The sequence below is a fragment of the Battus philenor genome, unplaced genomic scaffold (genome assembly GCF_028537555.1).
Source record: "Battus philenor isolate CCGP_79_NKW_IND1 unplaced genomic scaffold, ilBatPhil1.0.hap1 SCAF_10, whole genome shotgun sequence".
Taxonomy (NCBI): domain Eukaryota; kingdom Metazoa; phylum Arthropoda; class Insecta; order Lepidoptera; family Papilionidae; genus Battus; species Battus philenor.
Window position 1 is genome coordinate 1,958,637 of NW_027181662.1, and position 22,537 is coordinate 1,981,173.

The window sequence follows — 22,537 nt, forward strand, 5'->3', positions numbered from 1 at the left end:
AATCAGTATGATAAAGCAAAAAGTAAATAAGTATGCATGGCTGCATATGTTATTCCTATACACGTTTTTTAACGCTTTTAAAAAATAATTACCTTCGTTTATATTATTTTTATTTATTTTAGGATCTAAAAACAAATTTTAAGGAAATTTATTACATAAAATTATAAATAGTTATTATATAAATAAAAATACCGAAAATTTTATTTTAAAAACTGTAAATTTTATTCTCACTGCGAGAAAAGGAACGTAAAAACGTCATAGTCATTTAAAGACTTAAAACGTCATATAAAAGTGAAGTGATTTGTAATTTGCAATATTTATTTCATAAAATTGTTCTAGTTTTAGTAATTTTTAATGATCCTCGTCGTGTTTAATTATTGTTATTTACATTAATTTGAACATTGTTTTTGTAGTATTTAAGTGTATATATTAACGTTTATAAACAAAGGATATATATTTGGTTTCTTCGTTCAAGAATTACTACATTCAATGGATTACGTTACTACATTGAAACTTTTAGTAATCGGAGAAAGTGGTGTTGGTAAATCTAGGTAATATATATTCATCTATTGATTTCACTTCTTCACATTATGCACTATTTGAGGTGTGACTACTTAATAATAATGTATGTATAGTGTCATCCGAAAGATAATTTTAGATATATACTAAAATTTATGACTGTTTGAGGTTTAAAACAACAAATAAATTACATATTAGCAATGATTATTTATATGTCAAAATTTGTATTGTTCATTTTAAAAAAGCTTTTGATAAACATTCAATAAAAGGTAAAATAATATTCTAAAACTCACACCTAGCTTCGTCATGTTATGCAGTTCATTATTGTTATACATAGAGTTAGGTGAGTTTGATCTGTTTAGAATGTAGAAAATAGACAAAACATATAGTTGTTTCAAAACAGCTCAATTTTATATATCATTACGGCTTGCAGTGGGTGTCTATACACACTGCAGGCCATAGGCCTTTTTAAAAAAAATATCTATAGGGTATATACTGTGACATGATGATAAGCAGATTGGCATTTGGTGTGTTTTATTCAGCAGAGGAAACTCCTGCTCATCCTCTGGAATCTTATAAATGGTGTCAATCCAATATAATTAATGCACAAAGTGTAGATCATATAAGAAGATTGTAACCTAAGAATTGAACCATAGCAACATACAACTGCCAGTCTCATTCCTTAATACTAAATAAGAATAACATTAAATTAATATGAATTAATGCTTACAAGAAGAGAGAAGATATGAGTTAAAGATTTAGTGCCTTTCTGCCATAAATTGTAGATAGCTGAATACAGCTTTTTCTATTGGACCATCCAGATGCCTTTATATCTTCTATTATTGCCCTCATATAACTATATGTATAATGATAAATTTATATTTCCTTTAATCACTCCATAACCAAAGAATAGCTTTTCCATTTATTTAACTATATTCTATATTTCTAAATACTTGTACAGTAGGTCCTTATGAAAAAAATACAATTTTCACTGTGGCGTCCATTTGTAAAGATGTTGCTGTTGAAAATCAATGTTTATCTCATTGCCTATTGAAGGTTGCTTATTTTTGTGATGAAAAATCATCAATTATTTATTTATGCAAGAAAAATAGAAATGAAAATGTTATATATTTATTTGAATTCAATGAGCAGAGTTTCTAACTTTTCTTTTGACAGGCTAGTTATTGCTTAAAAAGACTTGTAAAAGTTGATGAATGCCTGGATCAAAAAGTTTTAAAAATGTTTCCTCTTTTTTATTTCTATATACTTACATTTATATTATGAAATCAATGTAAAAATGATGGTTTTACACTAGTAATGGCATGCCATAAAATAATGTAAAGTTTGCAGTATTCAGTAAAGAGTCAGACTGGCTATCTAATACAACCAAGCACTGTCTTTCTTGATGAATGTTAAACACCCATTTCAATTCCACCTTTGTTAGTATTTCCTTTTTACTCAAAATCTGTTAGCCTTGTAGAAACTGTTGCCTGCTTAACATTGAATGTTTAATATTTGATGCCTCTCTTTCACATGTACCACTTAAATACATAACTTGCTTTAGAAATATCGGTCTGTTCAATTCACATGTGCATCTATGTAACAAATGCTACATGTAGTAATTTTGTACAAGTGTACATCAAATAGCTAGGTTTTATTACATTGAAGCAGAGGATTTATAATCACCTAAACTGTATTTTTAAAAATCAGACATTGTTAGGGCGTCATTAAAAACAAACTAGAGGACAATAATAAAAAATAAACAATACTTAGTTGACTTCAACTTAGTCTATGACTTAAGTTAGTAAATAGTTTAAGAGACTTAAACACTGTAACATGCAAAAATGTGAGTTAAAAAATTCGGAAATGTGAAACATAAGCACTGACGCTAATGTCTGTAGAATAAAGACCCTGATAATAAAAAAATCAGAAGATAATTTTCCATAGTCTAAACCAGGGGCGATCACATTACTACTCGCAAGCCTCCAGCACTCTCTGAATGAATAATTTTGGCTCCGATTCATTGTCAAATTATTTCAATATTTAAATTTATATTATGTATGTCAGCTCCTGTGAAATCGATATAAATTACTGATGTGAATAATAATAATTATTATTATTTCACTATAAAATTAACAAAATCCAAATACTGATCATAATTAACTAACCGGAATATTAAGTATTATTAAGAGTGCTCTCATATACATGTGCCTTTATATCTAACTTCAATACAAATGTTTTATACTTATGTTTAAATAATTCCAATAAATATGATTGTTTTAAAATATGTTCTTTTGCATGTAATAAATGAGTATTTAATTGCGTCTTGCAAAAAATTTCTTGTTTTGTAGATGGCTGGCGCTATCAAATACCTTTGCCATTCTTGATCTAAATATAGCATGCCTATGATAATGAATAATTTTAGTGTAACATCCTTATTATCATCGAAGCTATAGAGCTTACACTGCTAGACATGGTATTCCGTATATATGACCAGTGTTTAGTCACAAGTCTGTCTACCTGGAGAGTGGTCATTTTTATCTGCGCTTGCTGGTTTATGCTCTTTGTTCCACTATATATATAGTGAATCTAGTAAATTAAATATAACCTAAAATTTTTAGTATTATCTTGGCATTCACAACCGGGGACTACAATGCATCATTTCCGGCAACGATAGGAGTTGATTACAAATGTAAGGTGATGGAAGTTAATGGTCTCAAAGTGAAATTAGGTATATGGGACACAGCCGGACAAGAGAGATACAGAACCTTAACAAACAGTTTTTACAGGTAAGTGCTGTATATTGTTATTAAGAATTAATTCATGTATATAGGGTGATTGAACGATTGGTTATTGAACTGGTTATTAAGTCTCATATATATGGTCAAATTAAAATTTCCTAATGAAATAGATAAATAAAAGTAAAAGCAAAAAAGATTATTATAAAAGAAAATAAAATTAAAGAAGCCGTAAAAACCAAGGGTTACCACGAATGAAGATGAGGAAAAAAAGGTGATGAGTGAAATAAGATAAGAAGAGAATGAAAGAAGATGTGAAGTAAGGAAAGAAAAAGTTTAAAAAAATATATATGTCCTTGCCCCATATAGAGCAGGGAGGACGAAAGAAGCCTTAAAAAACGGAGGTCATATTAAATAAAAAATCTCATGTATCATATTCATGAATTATGTAAATACCGAAATGGCATAAAAATTCAAAAAGAAGTCTATTAAAAAATGTTTTCTATTAAAAAAGTGTTTTTTTTTTAATTTTTACAAAATGTTACAGATAATGTATACGAGTTATATTAAATCTATTTCTATAGTTGTCGTCTCCTTTCCTAATTAATTGGCTGCAAATTAAGAAGTCGAACCATACCACTTCCATAGTCTCGGTGTTTCAGTCATCTAAAATAATCACTTTGTTATAGGTGTACAAGGTTTATATATGTAAAGAAACTAGTTTCTTTAATAATTCCATTATGTATTTTGCCGCGTTTATTTTAATGTCGGTAAAGCAGTGGCTGTTAAACCTTGATGCTTCATAGATGGCGCTGTTCATAATGGTGTTATTATGGCGACCATTGCAGTCGCCGGTCGGTAAAGCAGTTTGTTGTTGATGTTTGTAATGTTAAAGTGATAGATATATTGTGGAATAAACTTTAAAAATGAATCGACTGTTTAAATAACCTTAAATGTAATTTCTCTGTTTATTAGAACAACACATTATTGTTTATTTGAAGCATATACCGACAAAGTCGGGAGAAATTTGGAAAGGAATTCGATTTAAAATAGAAATGATATCGGATTTTATTAGAATTTTATTCCAGAGATGCCCATGGTGCGATTCTCGTGTATGATGTATCGGAGCCCAATACTTTGGCAAAACTTAAAGAATGGGTTGAAGAGCTTCAGGTGTACTCTACAAAGAAGAATATTGTTTGTCTCGTAGTTGGAAATAAAATTGATAAGGTATGTATAATTATTATACATTATAAACTATGTATTTAAAAATAAATACCCATTTCAAAGAAATTTTAAAAGGTCGTTACCTATTTTCTGTATGCTTAGACTTTGTAGAAGGTTGTTATGGAATAAAAAATGAGAAAAAATGTGTAGAAATTTTAAAAAAATAGAAACTGCGTCTTTGACAGATCGCTTTGAACTTCGAGCGTTTGTCAGTTCGCTTCGAAGTTCGTGCGGGTCATAGTTTGCTTTGAACTTAGCGCGTCTGACAACAATTAAATTAGGAATTGCAATAAAAATTAGGAATAGGTCAACGAAGGGTTATATTCTTAATAGGAATAATTTTATGAACATCTGGTATACTTAACAATTGAATTTCTCATATGGATTTAGTTAAGAAAGAAGAAATTTTTCAGAAACTTCTCGTGTAGTTACGGTCTTTAAAATGGATTACTCAGTTTTTTATATTAAAATTAAAAACCGTCGCAAATATGCCTATAAATATGATAAACAGGCCCTGTAAAAATATATTGAAGCTGAATTTACTCTCATAACACGTGTATATCTTAGATATAGTTTTACGCAATATTCAGTAGAAATAAACTCGTTTCAAGTTAAAAATGAGTTAGTGTAAAGTTATATTTGTTAGCCCCGAGCAGTTCCAAGGGAGGCGGGTCAAGCGTTCGCCATGAAACATCGTATGCTGTTCATTGAGAGCAGTGCTAAAACTCAGGAAGGCATCAACTTGGCTTTTGAGGAGCTCGTGCAAAAGGTAACTTCGATCCTAGCTTTCAATAACTTCTTAATTAAGTGCTGGGGAAGTTTCCTGTTTGAATTTACGAACTTCCGCTATGCAGTCATATACTAATGGGTTGAAAACTTGTAGAAAAATGATAAAAGCTTTTATGTTTAGTTTGGCGTTTGCTTCGTTCAAAACTTTAATATTTTATTGCAAGATTGTGCTCTTATTCTTTGTTAGTAGAATATGAAAGTATTGCATTAGCTTGAAGTTCAAATAGAACTACTTCTTTCTTTTCTTTGTTATGACATAGGTCAGCTAGGTTGTCAATACTTTAATACCGGCAACTATGAACTTTCGCATTGGAATTCGAAATTTAAATTTTAAGTTATAAATATGGCTTGACTTTATCATCTTCCGACGAGATTTAACAGATCGTTTGATTTTGTAGGTCCTTCAGGCATTTGTTCAGCGTCCTCTATGGCTTGCCCATTGCCACTTGCAAATCCTTTGGTTTGGCTAAAATGTTTACTTTAGTTCTTTTTCGGATCTCCTCCGTAGAGAACTCCCGAGTATAACACTCTCCTAGAAACTGGTATATGTACAGCAGGAAGTCCAACAGCTGATGATGATGTTGATACAATTTATTTTTTAATTTCTCGGCCAGAGTGAGAGAAATAACAAGGTTGCGTTTAAAAAATTAAATAGTTACTCATACATATTAAAAAAAGCCACGTGTAAACAAATCTTTACAAAAATTATGAAGAATATGGTTCAGATTACGAGAATAAATATGTTATACGGGGTGATTTTTACAGGTGTATGAAGCGGTGAATGTATATAATTTATCCGTAAAAAGCTTTAAAGCTTTTACTCTTATTTCCAATCACCACACAATGATCACACTGAAATATATACATTAATTTATTATCGGTATAAGTCTGTAGGTACAGATAATAAACAATAATTTATTTTAATTTGTAATAATTCGATTTTTGAAAACGATTTTTACTATATTTTTAAACGGTTTTATTTAGTTCGACCCGTACGGAATTTATTTGGATCAAAATTAGAAATTGAAATTTAAGCACCTTCCCGTTGTCAGATTGATCTGAAATTTGGTATAAACATTTAATTTAGATGACAATACAATATAATAAAATCAATAACATTATAAATCTAAGATGGCCGCCGATACAAAATGGCGGATTACATATTTTTCCTTAACCCCCTCAATATGGGTATCAAATGAAAGGGCTACACTAGTAAAACACGATGATTATGTCAAAATTTAAAATTCAAGATGGACGCCGTTCCAATATGGCGGACTAGGTACATATTTTTCCACAATCACCACAATATGGGTATCAAAAAATCGTTTAACTTAAAAGTCTTTTTAAAGGAATTTATTGTACTGTTTCGTACAATAATTGACAGCAAATGGATTGTATATTAGCAACTCTAACTCTTACACCTGTAAACAAACATCCTGTATTAACTTAGTGATTATTTTAGATCATTGAAACACCTGGATTATGGGAGTCGAAAGGTTCGACTTCCAACATTCGCATAACCAACGAGGAAAGGAGACAGCAACAGGAGTCGTCGTGTTATGACTACACTTGTACCATATAACGAGCATATATAAAACTTGTATACATTATCTGCCTTTGCAACATTTAAAATTTAAATAAAGAACACAATTTTTTTAACACATTTTATTTTTAATTTTTATGCCATGCTTTTGTTGTACTATCAATGAGAATAATGTAAGAAATACATATATATTTTTAAATCCATTAGAATTTTTATGCAAAAACGTTTAGATGTTAAACCAACACGTTATCTAACATACGATAATATTATTTTTTTCAATATATACCGAGAATGCCGGACCATATCGAAAATGTGGATTCGAAATTTGAATTACAAATTTTAACGGTCGAGATTCAGACGGATGTGTCGATAAACACTAGAATAGTCAAAGGAAAACATCACACTTTTGCTAACGTTTTTTGACATATTAAGAACTTTTGTTAAAATTATATTTTATAAGGTAAAGTATATGTTACCGAGGGAATATAATATCGGAATTAATTACCGACGCATACTATTTTAAAACAGCAATTACTAATAATAATTAAAATAAATAAATATCCATAAAAAAATTTTAACTTGTGAAAAGTGTATGTAATTCCACTGTGGTAAGGCATCTGAGACAAGAATTGAATATTATACATCGGTATTTAGTGCCGATAATATATACCGCGGTAATAGATGCCTTTGCAGTAACTAGAGGTATTTTCCGTATATCTATTGCAGATATATTAGAGCATTAAAATATTTATTCTATGGTTTCCAAAAGTTTAGTTATTCAAATAAAATTATATCAAATATTTAGGCTTTAAAATTGAATTGGTTTAAAATAAAAAATTAGCTGTCTGGAAAAGTTTATAAATGATTCCATGAAATAAGTTAAATAATAATTGGCGACATGTTTTTGAATTGTTAAAGGTAATATCAATGTAAAGAGTTTTATTACTTTTAATATGTAACCTTTTTATTTCAAACATTGTTCTAGAAATATGTTATGGGGCATATCAAATAATTTATTTCATAGCATAGCTGAAATCTTTATTATCACATATATCATAGGTAAATTACATATACAAAATAGACATATTTTTCACAATTTAAAATTCATCTATAATCTGTGTATTATAAACAATTGCAAGTCTGTGTTACCATCTCACGCATTTAAATTACGATTTTATTTTTTAATTTGGAATGACAGAATTGCTTAACAATGTGTTCTGCGATGATGGTTCGTTTTTTAAATTAAAAAGAATAAATTTTAGATTTACGAAATTAAATAAATGCTTATTGATTTTAAGTTGTTTTATTATTATTTCTACCCTTTTGCTATGGCCCTGGGCTATGCCCGGTGCTTCGCTACGAATTTTAATCTGAAGTGCGAAGATCCCACACAAGAACCAAGATTATTGGCATAGCTGGAAAAATTGCTCGACTGAAATGACAGTGGGCGTAGCGTATGGCTCGTGCGTCCGATGGCCATTGGGGCTGAAAGGTTCGAAGTGGCGACCACGAGCCGGTATACGCGGTAATGTTAGACTCCCCCCCCACTTGACTGACATAGGCCTTGCAGTGGCCATTTTTGACAGGCGACGATGAACTATATATAGTCTGTTTAAAAAAATATACGTAGTAGCAATATCGAGATGAATAATAAAAACTTCTACTACATCTCTTACCTACTACTAATCTACTACTACTACATAGAACCCCACTGGAAGGCGCAGGCGTTCCCAGTTGGATAGCAGTGCTATGGTACGCAGAGGGCGTTGGTGCCCATTCTCTGGAAACTTTTTGTGTGCCAATCCTATATAAGTAATGAACAAATCGTGAATTATATCCCGGATTTAAACCGCTGGGATACTACTACTATACACTATTTATATTGTTATTCTCAAATAGATATAATTATGTAATGGCATCCAATTCTGCTGTGTTCTCCACTTCAGAATTTGAAAGGCTATATTCATCTACTCTACGCGCTATGTGTTTTGCCTATTGACTTCTTCGACATACCAATCAGTATCTAGTTCACGGACTCTTTCGCTCCGTGAACTCAGTACTGATGAAGCTGCAAAAGCCTTAGGGCTAACAGCGCTAACATCATCAAAAGCAAAAGCAACAACGAAATAGTACATTTATAGTATTTTTATATGGAAGTATGGTTAGTAATAAATAATAATAGTTGAATAGTTGAAAGATCTACCAACCCAAAATACAAATCACAAATCCGTGATGTATAAAGTCATTTGAATAATTTCAATGCTTACCAATTATAATAAACGATACCGGCAAATCGCTATTTCAAAATGAAAGGCACGGAGCACATAAATTCGTGATTGAGCTTTTGAATACATTAAACTGTTGCTATGTAAATTTAAATTTTTCATTTTGTACAGGTATATAATCCATGATATAGATTTAATCGATTTAATTTTTTTTACAGATTATATATAACTCTAATTGTCAAATTCGTTGCTTTCCTTTTGTCAAGATGTATAACCTATAATGTAGACAATATCAATTAAAATTTTTATACAGATTATATATAACTCTAATTGTCAAATTTGTTGCTTTCCTTTTGTAAAGATACATAACTTATAATAAAGATAATATTAATTAAAATTTGTATATAGATTATATGTAATTCTAATCAATAAATTCGTTGCTAAAAACCAAACCAGAATGGTTCGTCTTAAGTTAGTTTTATAAAAAAAATAAACATTAAGTATAAGATAAGGCTTACTAAACGAGTAGGAGAACAAATGAGCTATATCGTTGCCCTAAACGCATAAATCCCTAATTGCAAAAATAAAATTTTACGTGAAAAAATATAAAATCGTTTTTTTTTTAATAACTTTCCTTATTCAATATGTATTATTAATATACCATATCAAATCTATTTTTTTCCGAATCCATATATTTAATTTTTGTTTATGTATTCTGGAAATGATGTATAATTATGGAAAATCGATTTCAGTAAATTAAATTTAAATGTTTTTTAAGTCTCTATTACGATGTTATTCATGCGAAATTTTATGAATATCATTATATTTAATTTTATATTTCATCGCTATAGTTTTTTATAGCTTTATTGAGTCACATGAAGGCTTAGTTTGTGATTGTGATCGATTCTTTAAAACATTATCGTAATAAGACGTGACTGTACATATATTCATAAAAAATACAAAAAAGTTGGCAGTAATATCAATTACTGGAAACTTAACAAAAGTTGCCAGTAGTACCAATTACTGGAAACTTATCAAAAAAAATTTCCACGTATAATATCATAATCGCTCTTACGATTGTTTAAGCGATTTTGTTCTTGTATTATATTATAATTATGATTTATCGTTTAAACTTCATTAAACTATTTTCGTAAAAGATTATTAATACTTTTTTCGTGGAAAACAATAATGGTAGAATAAATTAAATCCTAAAAAAATCACATGGTGTAATACTACCTGTAGATACAGAATTTGATAGAAACTGAATAAGCCTGCAGTAGCATAATATGGATTTATTCAATGAGGGCGACAAAGTAGTCAATCTTTTGAAGATACCTGTTTCTAATCACATATATATCGAATTAAAATTAGTTTTTTTTATTTCATAATACCATTTCGTTATACAGTAAGTTTTTGCTATAAAAATAATATAATATATAGCGAATAATTCTATCTACTTTATCTATGATATTTAAGACTAAATATATATTTTAGTCAGACCCTTAAAGTACATATAGTATAATAAGCATGAATGGTGTCCGCATATTTGTCAATGCTTATCCCAGGCTCACTTGACTGATTGTCGGTTGTTAATAAGGGCTACTTCTCAGCCAGAGATCAACCCTTCTTAGGACCCCAACGGTTGGACGAGGGACTGCCCTTTTAAGACGCAGTACAACCTATATTAATGTATAGTTATGAATTTATTTATTTAAATATGCTATGTTAATAATTCATCAAATATATTGCTAAAATCACAGATTATTTATTTTATTTATTTATTTAATATTCTTTATTGTACACGTTAAGATACATTTAACAAGTTTTACAATAATATACAAAAAAGTACAATGGGCGGTCTTATCACACAAGACAATCTCTTACAGACAACCATAGTATGGAAAAGGTAAAAGTACTAATAATGGGTAGTTTACGTGTACAAAAATATATATTTACAAACAAACGTACATAAACATACATAAATACGTATATAACATATATACTTATAATAAATAAGGTTTTAATACATATTATAAATATAATACAATAATAAATAAAAACATTTAACTGACTTCGATCAGTATTGGTTCGATCGCACTTGCCTCAGAAAGAAACAGCAGAGGAAAAAGAAATAGTCTAGTAAATGGTTCTTAACCATTTTCTTGAAAATAGGTAGCACGTCTTATATTCAGCGGTAAATCATTCCACAATCGAACAGCCTGCGTGGTGAAAGATTTGGCCATAAAATAGGAAGAATGCACCGGTATTTTTAATTTCAGATTCTCTGATGATCTCAAAAACTTCACATGTGTATCCTGTAGAAATTGAAACCTTGATTTGAGATAAGAGGGAGAGAGTGGATTGAAAAGAATATTTATTAAATTTATTAAACATATTTTCGTTGAAGCATGTGTCAGGTTAAAAACAACAGAAAAAATTTCGCAAAAAACATTAAAAACAACACTTTTTGTCGTATACTAATCATAGAGTAAATTAAAACATTTAGTCATTTTGTGTAACATAAATTCTCATATTTAACACCTTGTCACATTATTACTATCATTCTAGAACGTACGTTGCTGGATATTGGCTTCCCCCATAAATTTACAATAAGACTGATCGACAGCTGCCAGCATGTCTTCCGACAACTTTGAAATGTCATCTGTCAAAAATCAACATCTGCAATGGATGTTTCTAATTTCTATTTATTTAAAAGTTACGGATATTAAAACGCACCAGACAATCACCATGTAGTTTTTCTTAATAATTTAACATTTCTTTGTTTTTTCCTTTTGTGTTCAAATTTTTTAATTAATAATTCCAACTTATAAATTCAGAAAGTTTGTATATGTCAATCCGAACATCCACATTTTTATGTGACAGCTGTCGTATTCAGTGTTGCAATAATCATAAATAATAATTATTAAATAATTATATTAGAAAAACATCAAAATTATTGTAAAAAAAAAAAAATACCAACAATTAAATAGGTAATATCCCAGATATATATTTTAAATAATAGTTTTTATTAATTCAATGGTGTCGACTTTTAAACCTATTCGAATTTCAAAATCGATTTCTGTTAATATTTACGTCTCGATTTTGACTCTAACAGATACCAACGGCTTTGGGAATCCCTGATGTAAACATACAGACAGTAGTCCAAACATTGTTCAACAAGGGACGTAACAACGTGACATTGCTCTAGACAGCACACACGTTTCTCTAGTGTAGGTTTACACAGCGATGAGATCGGATGTTGACGCGGCGTGAAATTTGTACCGCGGTTGTGTTCCACCACATTTCCAAGATATATACATCATATGTACATCATATATCTGCAGTTCTCCCCTCCTGTTTTTTTTTTTAATTGTTGTAGTGAACAGTAGTATAAAGTATAGGCTAGATGCGACCAGCTTACCTCGGTAGCGTAGTATCGGAATCAGGAGGTACCGAAGAGGACACAGTTTCGAGAATCTCCAAGCTAAAGGCAGCCTTCGCACGGCTCCGTTCTGTATGGCAATTACGGAAGCTAACTAGGAGAGTTAAACTCAAAATATTCCGGTCCAATGTGAAAACCGTGTTGCTAAATGGATGCGAGACGTTAAAGGTTACCGAAGATATCACGCGTCGGCTCCACGTCTTCGTTAACAACTGTCTCCGACGTAATCTCAGTATATACTAGCCTGAGAAAGTCTCCAACGTAGACCTCTGAAAAAGCTGCGGTGAGATACCGATCGACCAGCAGATTAAAAGCCGCAAGTGGAACTGGATAGGCCACATGCTCCGAAGGGACCCTGATCACATACCGAGGCAAGCCCTAAAATGGAATCTTCAAGGAAAGTCATGACGTGGCCGCCCAAAGCAAACCTGGTGGCAGACGATCACTGCAAAAGTAAAGGCAGCTGGAATGACGTGGAGCCAAGTAAAGCGCGAGGCTCAAGACCGCTCGTTATGGTGATGTACTGTGGACGCGCTGTGTCCCATCTTGGGGACATAGGAATAAATGATGAGATGCGCCTAGTGCAAAATCGGTCATCGTGGCGATCTTTCAGGGAGACATATGCCTTGCGTTTGGCGTCTGGTTGACATTATGAAGATGACGCACGTTCTCAAGGTTGAAGATGACTTGGTTAAGGTTGTGTTTAACACACTGGAGACAGAACGCTTTCGGTGTTTTGGAAATCGAAGGGTGAGGTCTAGATCCAGTAAAGAAGGTTCTACAGCTGAAATGATGATATATTATCTTACACGAGCAAATTTGCTTGAAATAACTTCCCCGCTATTTATAAATGGAGATGAGATCTGTAAATTCGTGACGCCAAATTTTAGAGTTTAAAAAGTTAATAAATCTTTCACCGGTGAGCGTGTAAGTTCCATAAGAAATCTTAGACCATTCATTTCCTAGTTTTAAATAAAAAAAAATTATTAATTAAATCTTATTACAGCATTCAAAGTGTAGTATTTAGTTGATCGAAATATTTGGAACTTGGTGTATTCACTCAATTGCATGATTGATATTATAATGTACATATAAAAATAATGTTAAATTTTAATTAAATGATCTACTGTTGTGTTTCTGGTCGGCACTTCTCAATAGATCAACGTGCCTAGTCGGTGATAGTTTTCTAGTTATAATGTTAAGACATCGACGATTCTAAATCGTGTGTAAATGTCTACTTAAATCAGAGTTCCCTAAACTTTTTTGTGTCGTAGACCCCTTGCCATGTTTTTCCGTGTTGGGTAATCCCCCCTACTTACCTGATATTGATTTTCTGTAAATTTCTAACTGCAGTGAAGTTTAGTGTTAAAAACTTAAAGTAAAAAAACATATTAATTTATACATTTATTAATTGAATTTTAATTAAAACTACTTAAAATAAAATTTTTGTTTGTTATGTAAAATATTCGTAATATATTAATAATTTTTTACTTCCAGGGACTTTTATAAATAATGTTACTGTTTTGATATTATAAGATAATATGGTGTAAGTAAATAGGTACTATCAGTGTATGTGTTGAGATCCACTATCATGGACTCCCATTTTCATTTCATGGACCCCCAAATTTTTTTTTTGCTGACGTTAACTCTTGCAGGTTGTCATAGACCCCTAGGGGTCGATATAGACCACTTTGAAAATCACTGACTTAAATAAAGATATAATATGAATTTTAATTTGAAAAAGTCGTTAAAAAACCGGCATGTTCTAGAAACTTTGTATTAATACAAAACTTACGACATCGTATGCGACAACGTTTCCAAATTTAAATTCAAAAATGTAAATAATATAGCAAAAGCAAAAAATTAATTATAAAGGAATTAAAATGTACCAATGAAGCGAATAAACAAATAAAAATATAGCAAAACGGAGCGAAACTTGAACCTGTAGTATTCTGGTTGGAAGGCGAAGTGAGATGATTAATAAAAGGATTAGGAAAAAATTAAAGGAATGAAAGAATTTGTGAAGAATAAATGACATTAAACAGGCAAAAGATGAGATCGTTAATAATCTGTGAAAAAAATATTTTTTAAAAAAACAGTCTCGTATACCCAAGACAGGGAAAGTATGAGAGGCATCAAAAACGGCGGCTATGTAAAAAGGGTCTAAGGGTGTCACAGTTTAGGCGTATTATATGATTAACAAAGCTACTAAAAATTACTGTCAGGTACACCAACATTTATAATAATGTAGACTTGCTTAAGTCTATGATCAGATGGAAATCTACATGATTAACTAATAATAACATTTATCTAAAATTAATTTACAAATAATGACTTGTACCTAAGATATATTCTACGTAAGTTAGATATAAAAACGTGAATCTTTTATAAAATACGATGGGAAAATACGAGTGGTCCCTAAAAACGAGTACCATTAAATAAAAATAGATATTCTGAGCATAATCCTCTATTTAGATAGTTTGACGACTTCCTGATGAGGCCAGAAATGAATCACGTTCTGTACTCTAGGTTTGAAGACATCCATTGGTTGAAAGAAGAAGACAGAAGAATACTTTTGTCTTACGTCACAGAAGGATGCTGGACAATGTTGCATAGTTTCCAGAACTCTGCCAGCTTGGCTGGCATATTTAAAGGAATCATATGAATCTTATTCAACTAAATTAATTCAAAAATTATTTAGTGTGAACGCATCCTTAGTTTCACGTCAGATGCATAAACGTCTCGCGCAATACGTCATTTAATTATTTGCTGTACAACCCTACGCTGCGAAGCCATTGTGAAATGAATGTGTTGGGGTCACACTAGCTTGGTTTAATCGTTCAGTCCCATGAGAGGTTTCCTTGTAATATGAAATGTGTTTTATTAAATCTTGTTGGTAAACTGTTTAATAAACTATATGTGGTAATACAGAGAGATTGGTATGTATGCTTATCTAAAATCAATGGTTTTTTTTATCATGGAATAATAAATAGCCTAGAGATTCTTTTTTCAATGGCCTCGATATAGGGAAAACATGTTATTTTTCACGTTTCGTTCTATTTATTAAACTCTTTTTTATACTTCATTTGTTGTCTCATTGCCATTATCTGTTCTTCCATTTCATGCTTTGTCCTTCTGTGTATCATTTACCATTTCTTAACAATTTACTCTAATGATTACTGATACATATATCTTTTTTTTATTACTTAATTTAGATCACGGATTTATATAAATTTATCACGATTTTTATTACAGATTTTATTACATTTCTATTTTTTTTCTTGCATTTCCGTAAAGCTTTTCCGACCTATAATTTTACGCTTTTTATGTTTTGCATCTCTTAATAATACATCCTGCAACCTAAGAGTAGTGGACTAAAACTTGCGATCGTAAGTCACCGGTTCAATTCTCGGGTTTTACCATTGCTCACAGACAAGCTTCCAGAGGAGCAGCAGTGTCCTCTGCGTCTTTTTTGCAGAGGATGGGCAACAGCGTGCCTTGCAGTGGGTGTATAAGGGCTAAAACGATAATATAACGTAATGATACTATCGTAAGAAAAAACGTTTTTTAAATTTGGAATGCTACATCGATTTTTGTTTACTTTTATGTCAAAATACGTTAATCTAATATGTTACAGTCACTGATCACTATATACGGGAATAATTGGAAATAGTTGTAAAATATTTTAATCTTTTTTCTGACAAATGAGCTTCACATTTACCTCTTTAAAGCTCTATCGCGTACCATGAAGCGATATAATGAAAGTATAATCACATTATAACTCGTCTTGCGGTGTATGAAACGGAAGACTTATATGCAAATAAACGTTCTTTATTATTAAGTTTTATTTTATCAATCAGATTGCGACGGGTCGATAAATTATAGAAAGATATTATATATTCATGTAATATTAAGTTCTTATGAAAGTAGTCAGACTGACTAGTATAAACAATAATTTTTAAAAAAATAACACAATACCATAAAGAAGTCAAAAAAGAGTGGCAGCAACGCACGTTTTTTTTATGGCCCCCGCTATTGGGGACCTCTCGTACCCCTATCTTTGGTGGGACAGGGACTTTATGGGCAATTTTATTTATTGACATAATTATTTTTTATTTTCATTCTCTACTTTCATACTTCACATAATCTTACATTCTATTCTTTTATGCCACAATTCTGCTTTCTTTCCCTTTTGCTCTGTTTACCTTTCTTTCATCCTCTTTTCATTTTACATTTTCTTAATTTCTATTTTTATTGTAATACATTTTTATCTATTCTATATTACAGTTTTATATTATTTTATTTTTAACTTGTCTTGTTAGTTTTTATTTGTTGTCTATGCCTAACTTTTATTTCTTTCTATTGCATATTGTGTGATTCTTTTGCAATAAGAGAAGAATTCTTCCCTGGTATCCTTTCCGCTTATCAGGGAGGCTATTGAATCCTCCCTGATTTCAACGCTACGCACGTTGCCGAATCGCTGCTGAAGCACCGCATCGAGTAGTCAGATGCGTCACTCATGATGACCAGGACACTACCGTGATGCGGGTGAGCAAGCACCGTTGCATCTGAAATGCTTTGGCGGAATTTTTTAAAAGCCTCTTTAGCTGAAGGTGTCCACTTGATAGGCGTCTTGTTATTTTTCTTTGTTATGCAGGTACTTGTTTAGTTTGTATTATAGCTCAGCTAGATATAATAGGTAGTCGCGGTAGAAGTTTAGCATGCCTAGGAAGCAGCAAAGTTCTACTGTCTTCGGTCGTGGGTACATAGATATCGCATGTACTCGATTCGTAGCCGAGAAAGTTGATTAACTCTTTGTACCGACCTCGCATTTATCAACGCTGATTGAGACGCCATACTTGTTTAGGCGTTCAAGTATTCGGTGAACCACAAAAGGCAAATGATTTATGCGGAGAGGATGTAATAATAATAACGGGGCGACTAGTATAAAAATTAAAAATTGTGTGTTGTATAATTAAAGTTGTGTGATTCGCATTGTTTGCCGCATACGCATTTATCAGCGGGCTGGCGGGCGGTGCATTTCGTTGCACGACTACCACTGCATGTGCGGAAGTGGTTAAATATTGGTCCTTTTCTTACTAACAATACTATTCGCAACACTGCAAAGCACTAACCTCACAGCACCACCAGCAACCACTGCACTTGCGACACTCCACACAGGTCACCGGGTTGTATATAGCAAAACCAAACGCCACTCACCACGCCACAACACCCGTTTTTTGAGGGCGGCCGCTCGCTCCCTAACAGCATGGGCAAACTGTGGTTGAAACCGGATTCCTTCTCGACTCGCCTATGGTCACACAACATATCTGTGCATATCGCGCGCCACTCAAACACCAAGCTCTTACCCACGTGACCGTCAATCGCATCGCGGCGGCGGCGGCAGTGAAACAGATAAATGACAGATGGCGCCACAGTAGACGCAACGAAAATCTGCATCGCGCTGTTGAGAGTCTCATTATAAGGGCTAGCGGAGGTGCGGTCAACACAGGGAGAAGTAACTGAAGATCAAGAAGCAACCGACAAACAAGAAGCAACCGACGAACAAGCTACCGAAGAACAAGAAGCTACAGTATTACGACCTCTCTTACATATCCATTCGCAGCTCTACATGTGCAGAGCTCTCTCGGCTACGTGCCTACGTCACTGTGCAATTGGTAAGCGCTCTACCAGCTTTGACCCTTCCGCTCCGTGAACTCAGTTCAGAAGGAACTGTAAAAGCCTTCGGGCTAACAGCACGAACTTCTACAGATAATAAGCAAGCAAGCATGGGCAGCATAACACAATGAAAAAGTAAAAAATATACAAATTAAGCAGGGATTATATAAAATACAATTAAAACGTAACTACGTACATAGATAAATAAATATATATGAATGATTTTATATCTTCATAGTTTATATCTCAGCTATCTCGTTTGTAAGAATATATGGTTTAATCCGGTACCGACCAGTTTAATCCGGTTGTTATGAGTGACGTAAAGTGTAGGTTTTATAATCAAACGCCGGGAGCGACTTGTGCTACATGATATAAAATCTCATAGTACTATTTATATTTTGTTTATGCTGAATTCTTATATACACGTAGTTTTTTATCATGTCTGCTGGTAGACAATCACATGGAAGGCGTGGGCCTACCCCAAATCGTCTCGATGATCAATCTTACACTGCTCGCGATGCACCGTATCCAAAAATCAAAGGTTTTGAAATAATCTTCTTCTTCTTGAAGTGCCTCTCCAACTAGTGGAGATTGGCTATCAGCTTCCTGCTCTCTTCCTTATTTTTGGTTCTGCGTAATAGCTCAGCAGCGCTGGCGATTCCGGTCCACTCTCTAATGTAACGAAGCCACGACTTCTTTCTCCTACCAACCTTCCTTTTACCAGCGACCTTTCCCATCATGATAAGTTGAAGGAGATTGTATCTTTGGTGTCGAAGAACGTGTCCTAAGTAAGCGATTTTCCTTCGCTTTACTGTGAGCATTAGTGCGCTTTGAAATAATAAATATACGTAATGAAAATATAGTAAGAAAAAGCGTATTCAAAATTGGAATGCTTCTTCATGCTTACCAGCCGAACGACGCCCATTTCAAGGTGATGATCTTGCAGTGCCTGCATCCATCAACCTCTTACAACTTTAACTATGTCATCAGTCCACCCAGAGGGGGCAACATCTATCAGCTCGAGGTAGCCACCCAGGATCCTTTCGACCCCAACAACCAACGGTTGCACAAACAATTCATTGAACTACATCGCTTATCTTCATTGTTAAATGGTTTACAAAATTTATTTGCATCATAAATACGGTCGTTTTATTCGTTAAAATATTGTTTAATTGCAAAAAAAATTCTTATCCCTGAACAAAATTTCTTTTTTTTAATTTTTGTTGCAGAAATTATCAGTGCGTCTTTTATAGAATGCAAGTCCTAAGTCATCTTTGAAAATACGCAATATGGTTCTTGTGCCAATTTACCGACCAAAATTAACCGATTGTCTCTTTCCAAAGGTCGATGTGCAATATTTATCGCCGGGTAGTGTACCAAAGTTTCGACTGCAAAAATTCTTTAATTCATTTGTAATAAACACGATCAGATTTTTAATAAAAATCCGCAAAACGTTATTGGACTACCATTAACAAAATTAAACAAAACACATATTAAAAATAAATTGACGAAAGAGCTTATTATTCAATAAACGAATATTTAAATGACAATAATCCATAGCAGTGATGTCGCTTGATTATTTTGATTTCGTTAAGTCTATATCTGATAAAGTGTATATATATAAATCTGTATTGTTAATAAAAAAAAATTATTAAAGATTTGTTGTTGTCGACTTTCTTCCTGCTTCTTCTCCACAAATATAACACCTTGCGAAATAGAGTAGAGTCAAAAATAAATAAATAATAAGTTGACCATAAATAAAAGTTATGTTAAAAGTTCCAATGTTGAATAAACGAATTTCATATTATTTATATTTATCTTAACACATTGTATCAAACATTTTATTTATATTTTTATAAAATTATAACACAACATGGAAGGATAGACATAAACGATCGATAAATAGATGCTTTGATCAAATATGAGCATATTCTGAACTGTTCCTCAAAATGTAGCCTGAAAATACTCCATCTTTGAAAGGTTTGTCTCACATGGGAGATAGAAGTCGGTGAACAAAAACAATCTTAAATATACAGAAACAACAAACTTGTTACGCAAGTCTTTTGATATCTCGAGACATCTAATGGACGGGCTGAAGTATAATCTGTATTCTGCCTTATAAACATGTTAGAGGCTTATAGGAACTTTTAGATACATTACCTATTTGAATATCAAAGCCTTACTCGAAGCTTTCACGAGTAAGTCTAGACGGAAGCTTCGAGTTTGTTTAAAATTGTAATCAAGTAAAAGGTAGAGACATATCGGTAGCTTTGTAAACATTTTCCTTTCGTATAATATATAAGAGCTTAATATTAGATAAACGTTGGTATAACTTTGTAGATTATTCCTTACGTTTCTTCTTTTCAGCTATTGGACGACCACTGCAAGGCCTGGGTCTCCTTAAAAGATTTTTTTTTATTTTTATAGTGGCCCCTGTTATTGCAGACCACTCGTTCCACCGATATTTATGTGGAAACAGGAATTTATAATTCTTCATTAAGTTTTTTATTTCTGTACTCTTCTTCCATACTTCATTTTATCTTTCTCTCTGTTCTTTCACTCTACAGTTCCATCTATCTTTCTCTACCATTCCCGCCCATTCATCCACCCTCAAACACTGCATTTATGTGTATTAACATTCATTGTTTATCAGATTATTAATTTTTGTTTTGCTTTCTTCTATAGTTATGTATCACAATTTTTTATTACTAAAATAATTTTTATTTTATTTGAATTACAATATCCTCGAAAGAATGATACGATGATCAGTTTGGCGCTGCCCGTATTTAGCGATTTCCGATCACCTTAACTATATCATTGGTCCACCTAGTGGGCGCCCTGCCCACTCCAAGTCTGGTGATCAAGATCAAGTGGTCGCCACTCCAGAACATTTCAACCCCAATGATCATAGGTATTCTGGGTTCTTCTGCGGATTGACTCATTTCTGATACGACCTCGCAGTGAAACTTCGAGTATAGCCCTCTCCACAGCTCTCTGGGTCACCTTGGGCCTTATCATGAGGTCCGTAGTAAATGACCTTACGTTTAACTGTGGATATTTCACCGATAGTAGCTCAGGGTTACCACGGCCGTTAAAGCCAGCACATTCAGACGAGCAATTCTTCGACTTATGTCAGTGATTTTGGTTTTTCTGCAGATCTCATTTCTGAACTAATCGAGCAAAAAACTCTAAGCATAGCCGTTTCTATGGCTCTCTAGGTGAGCTGGAGCCTTTTTATGAAGTCAGTCGTAAATTACGTTACCTTACGTTTTCTTTTGAGGCCGACTAACATTTGATCGACCTCCACCCGTCCGCCGCGAAATTTTGAAAGCAATTTTTTAAAATTAAACATTTTAATCATTAAAAAGCTAACAAATAAATATATATTTATATATATAAATAAATGTATTTTAGATTAGATTATACAGGTTGGTTGTTTATAGGTGTGAATGTATAGCTCATTTGATGGTAATTAATAAATGGCACATTCCACCCAAAAAAGATTAAAAAAAGGGAATATTTCCAAAGTTTCTATGCTTTGTTTTATTTGAAAATCTTTAAGAACGTAATTAGCGTTTCGTCGATGAGAGCTACTTTTGTTTTGTCTTATAAAAGCAATCACATGTAAGCAAGCAGAACATGTTTATACATAAATTTATTTTATAACAAACCTATCCATGTCAAAGGAATGCTCGCAAGACTAAAATATCGTATGCTTCTATGTATTTTGATACAAAACGACGTCTCTTTGATATAGAAATTTAGTATACAGGGTGATTGGTTACTAAAAGCATTGAATGTGTGAATGTTTATATAATAATTCGCTGTTTATTAATGTACAGTACACCATTTCCTAAATTAAATGGATTCAAAAGTAATAAATATATAAATAAAATATATTTATTTTTTGTATTGAATTAATTCACCTGTCCCATTTTAATACAAAAAATTCTTGTAACATACACCAGAGTGATATTACATCCTTAAGGCTTTTTGATGATAAATAAGCTATCTATTCATTATTTAAAGCTATTACATCTATAACCAATCATTCTGTATTTATCTGATAGAGTCAAACATTGCTCTTTATTCGCACTTTTGGAAACGAGTGAAAGGGACAGATGATTGTTGTGGTTTTTAACAATTGTAAATAAATGTAAGGATGCTTTTACACGCAACTTTTTGAAACGGTATCCAAATGACCATTTAGTTTTTTCTAACATCATTTAAAAGTACTCACTATTTGTAAACTGTTATCTTGTTTTTTTTATTTAATTAAACTTGGAGAATGTCATATATATATATATATATATATATATATATATATATATATATATATATATATATATATATCTGTGCGTATATATATATTTAC

The 22,537-nt window shown here is 32.2% G+C and overlaps 1 protein-coding gene across 1 annotated transcript; it reads left to right on the forward strand.

Moving 5' to 3' along the window:
* Positions 1 to 318: 318 nt before the first annotated feature.
* On the forward strand, positions 319 to 6,936 carry Rab18 (RAS oncogene family member Rab18). Its single transcript, XM_068767393.1, has 5 exons — positions 319 to 551; positions 3,141 to 3,308; positions 4,346 to 4,487; positions 5,131 to 5,253; positions 6,736 to 6,936. The coding sequence occupies exons 1-5, from the start codon at positions 490 to 492 to the stop codon at positions 6,853 to 6,855; spliced, it is 615 nt and encodes a 204-aa protein (XP_068623494.1). The 5' UTR covers positions 319 to 489; the 3' UTR covers positions 6,856 to 6,936.
* The last annotated feature ends 15,601 nt before the right edge of the window (positions 6,937 to 22,537 follow it).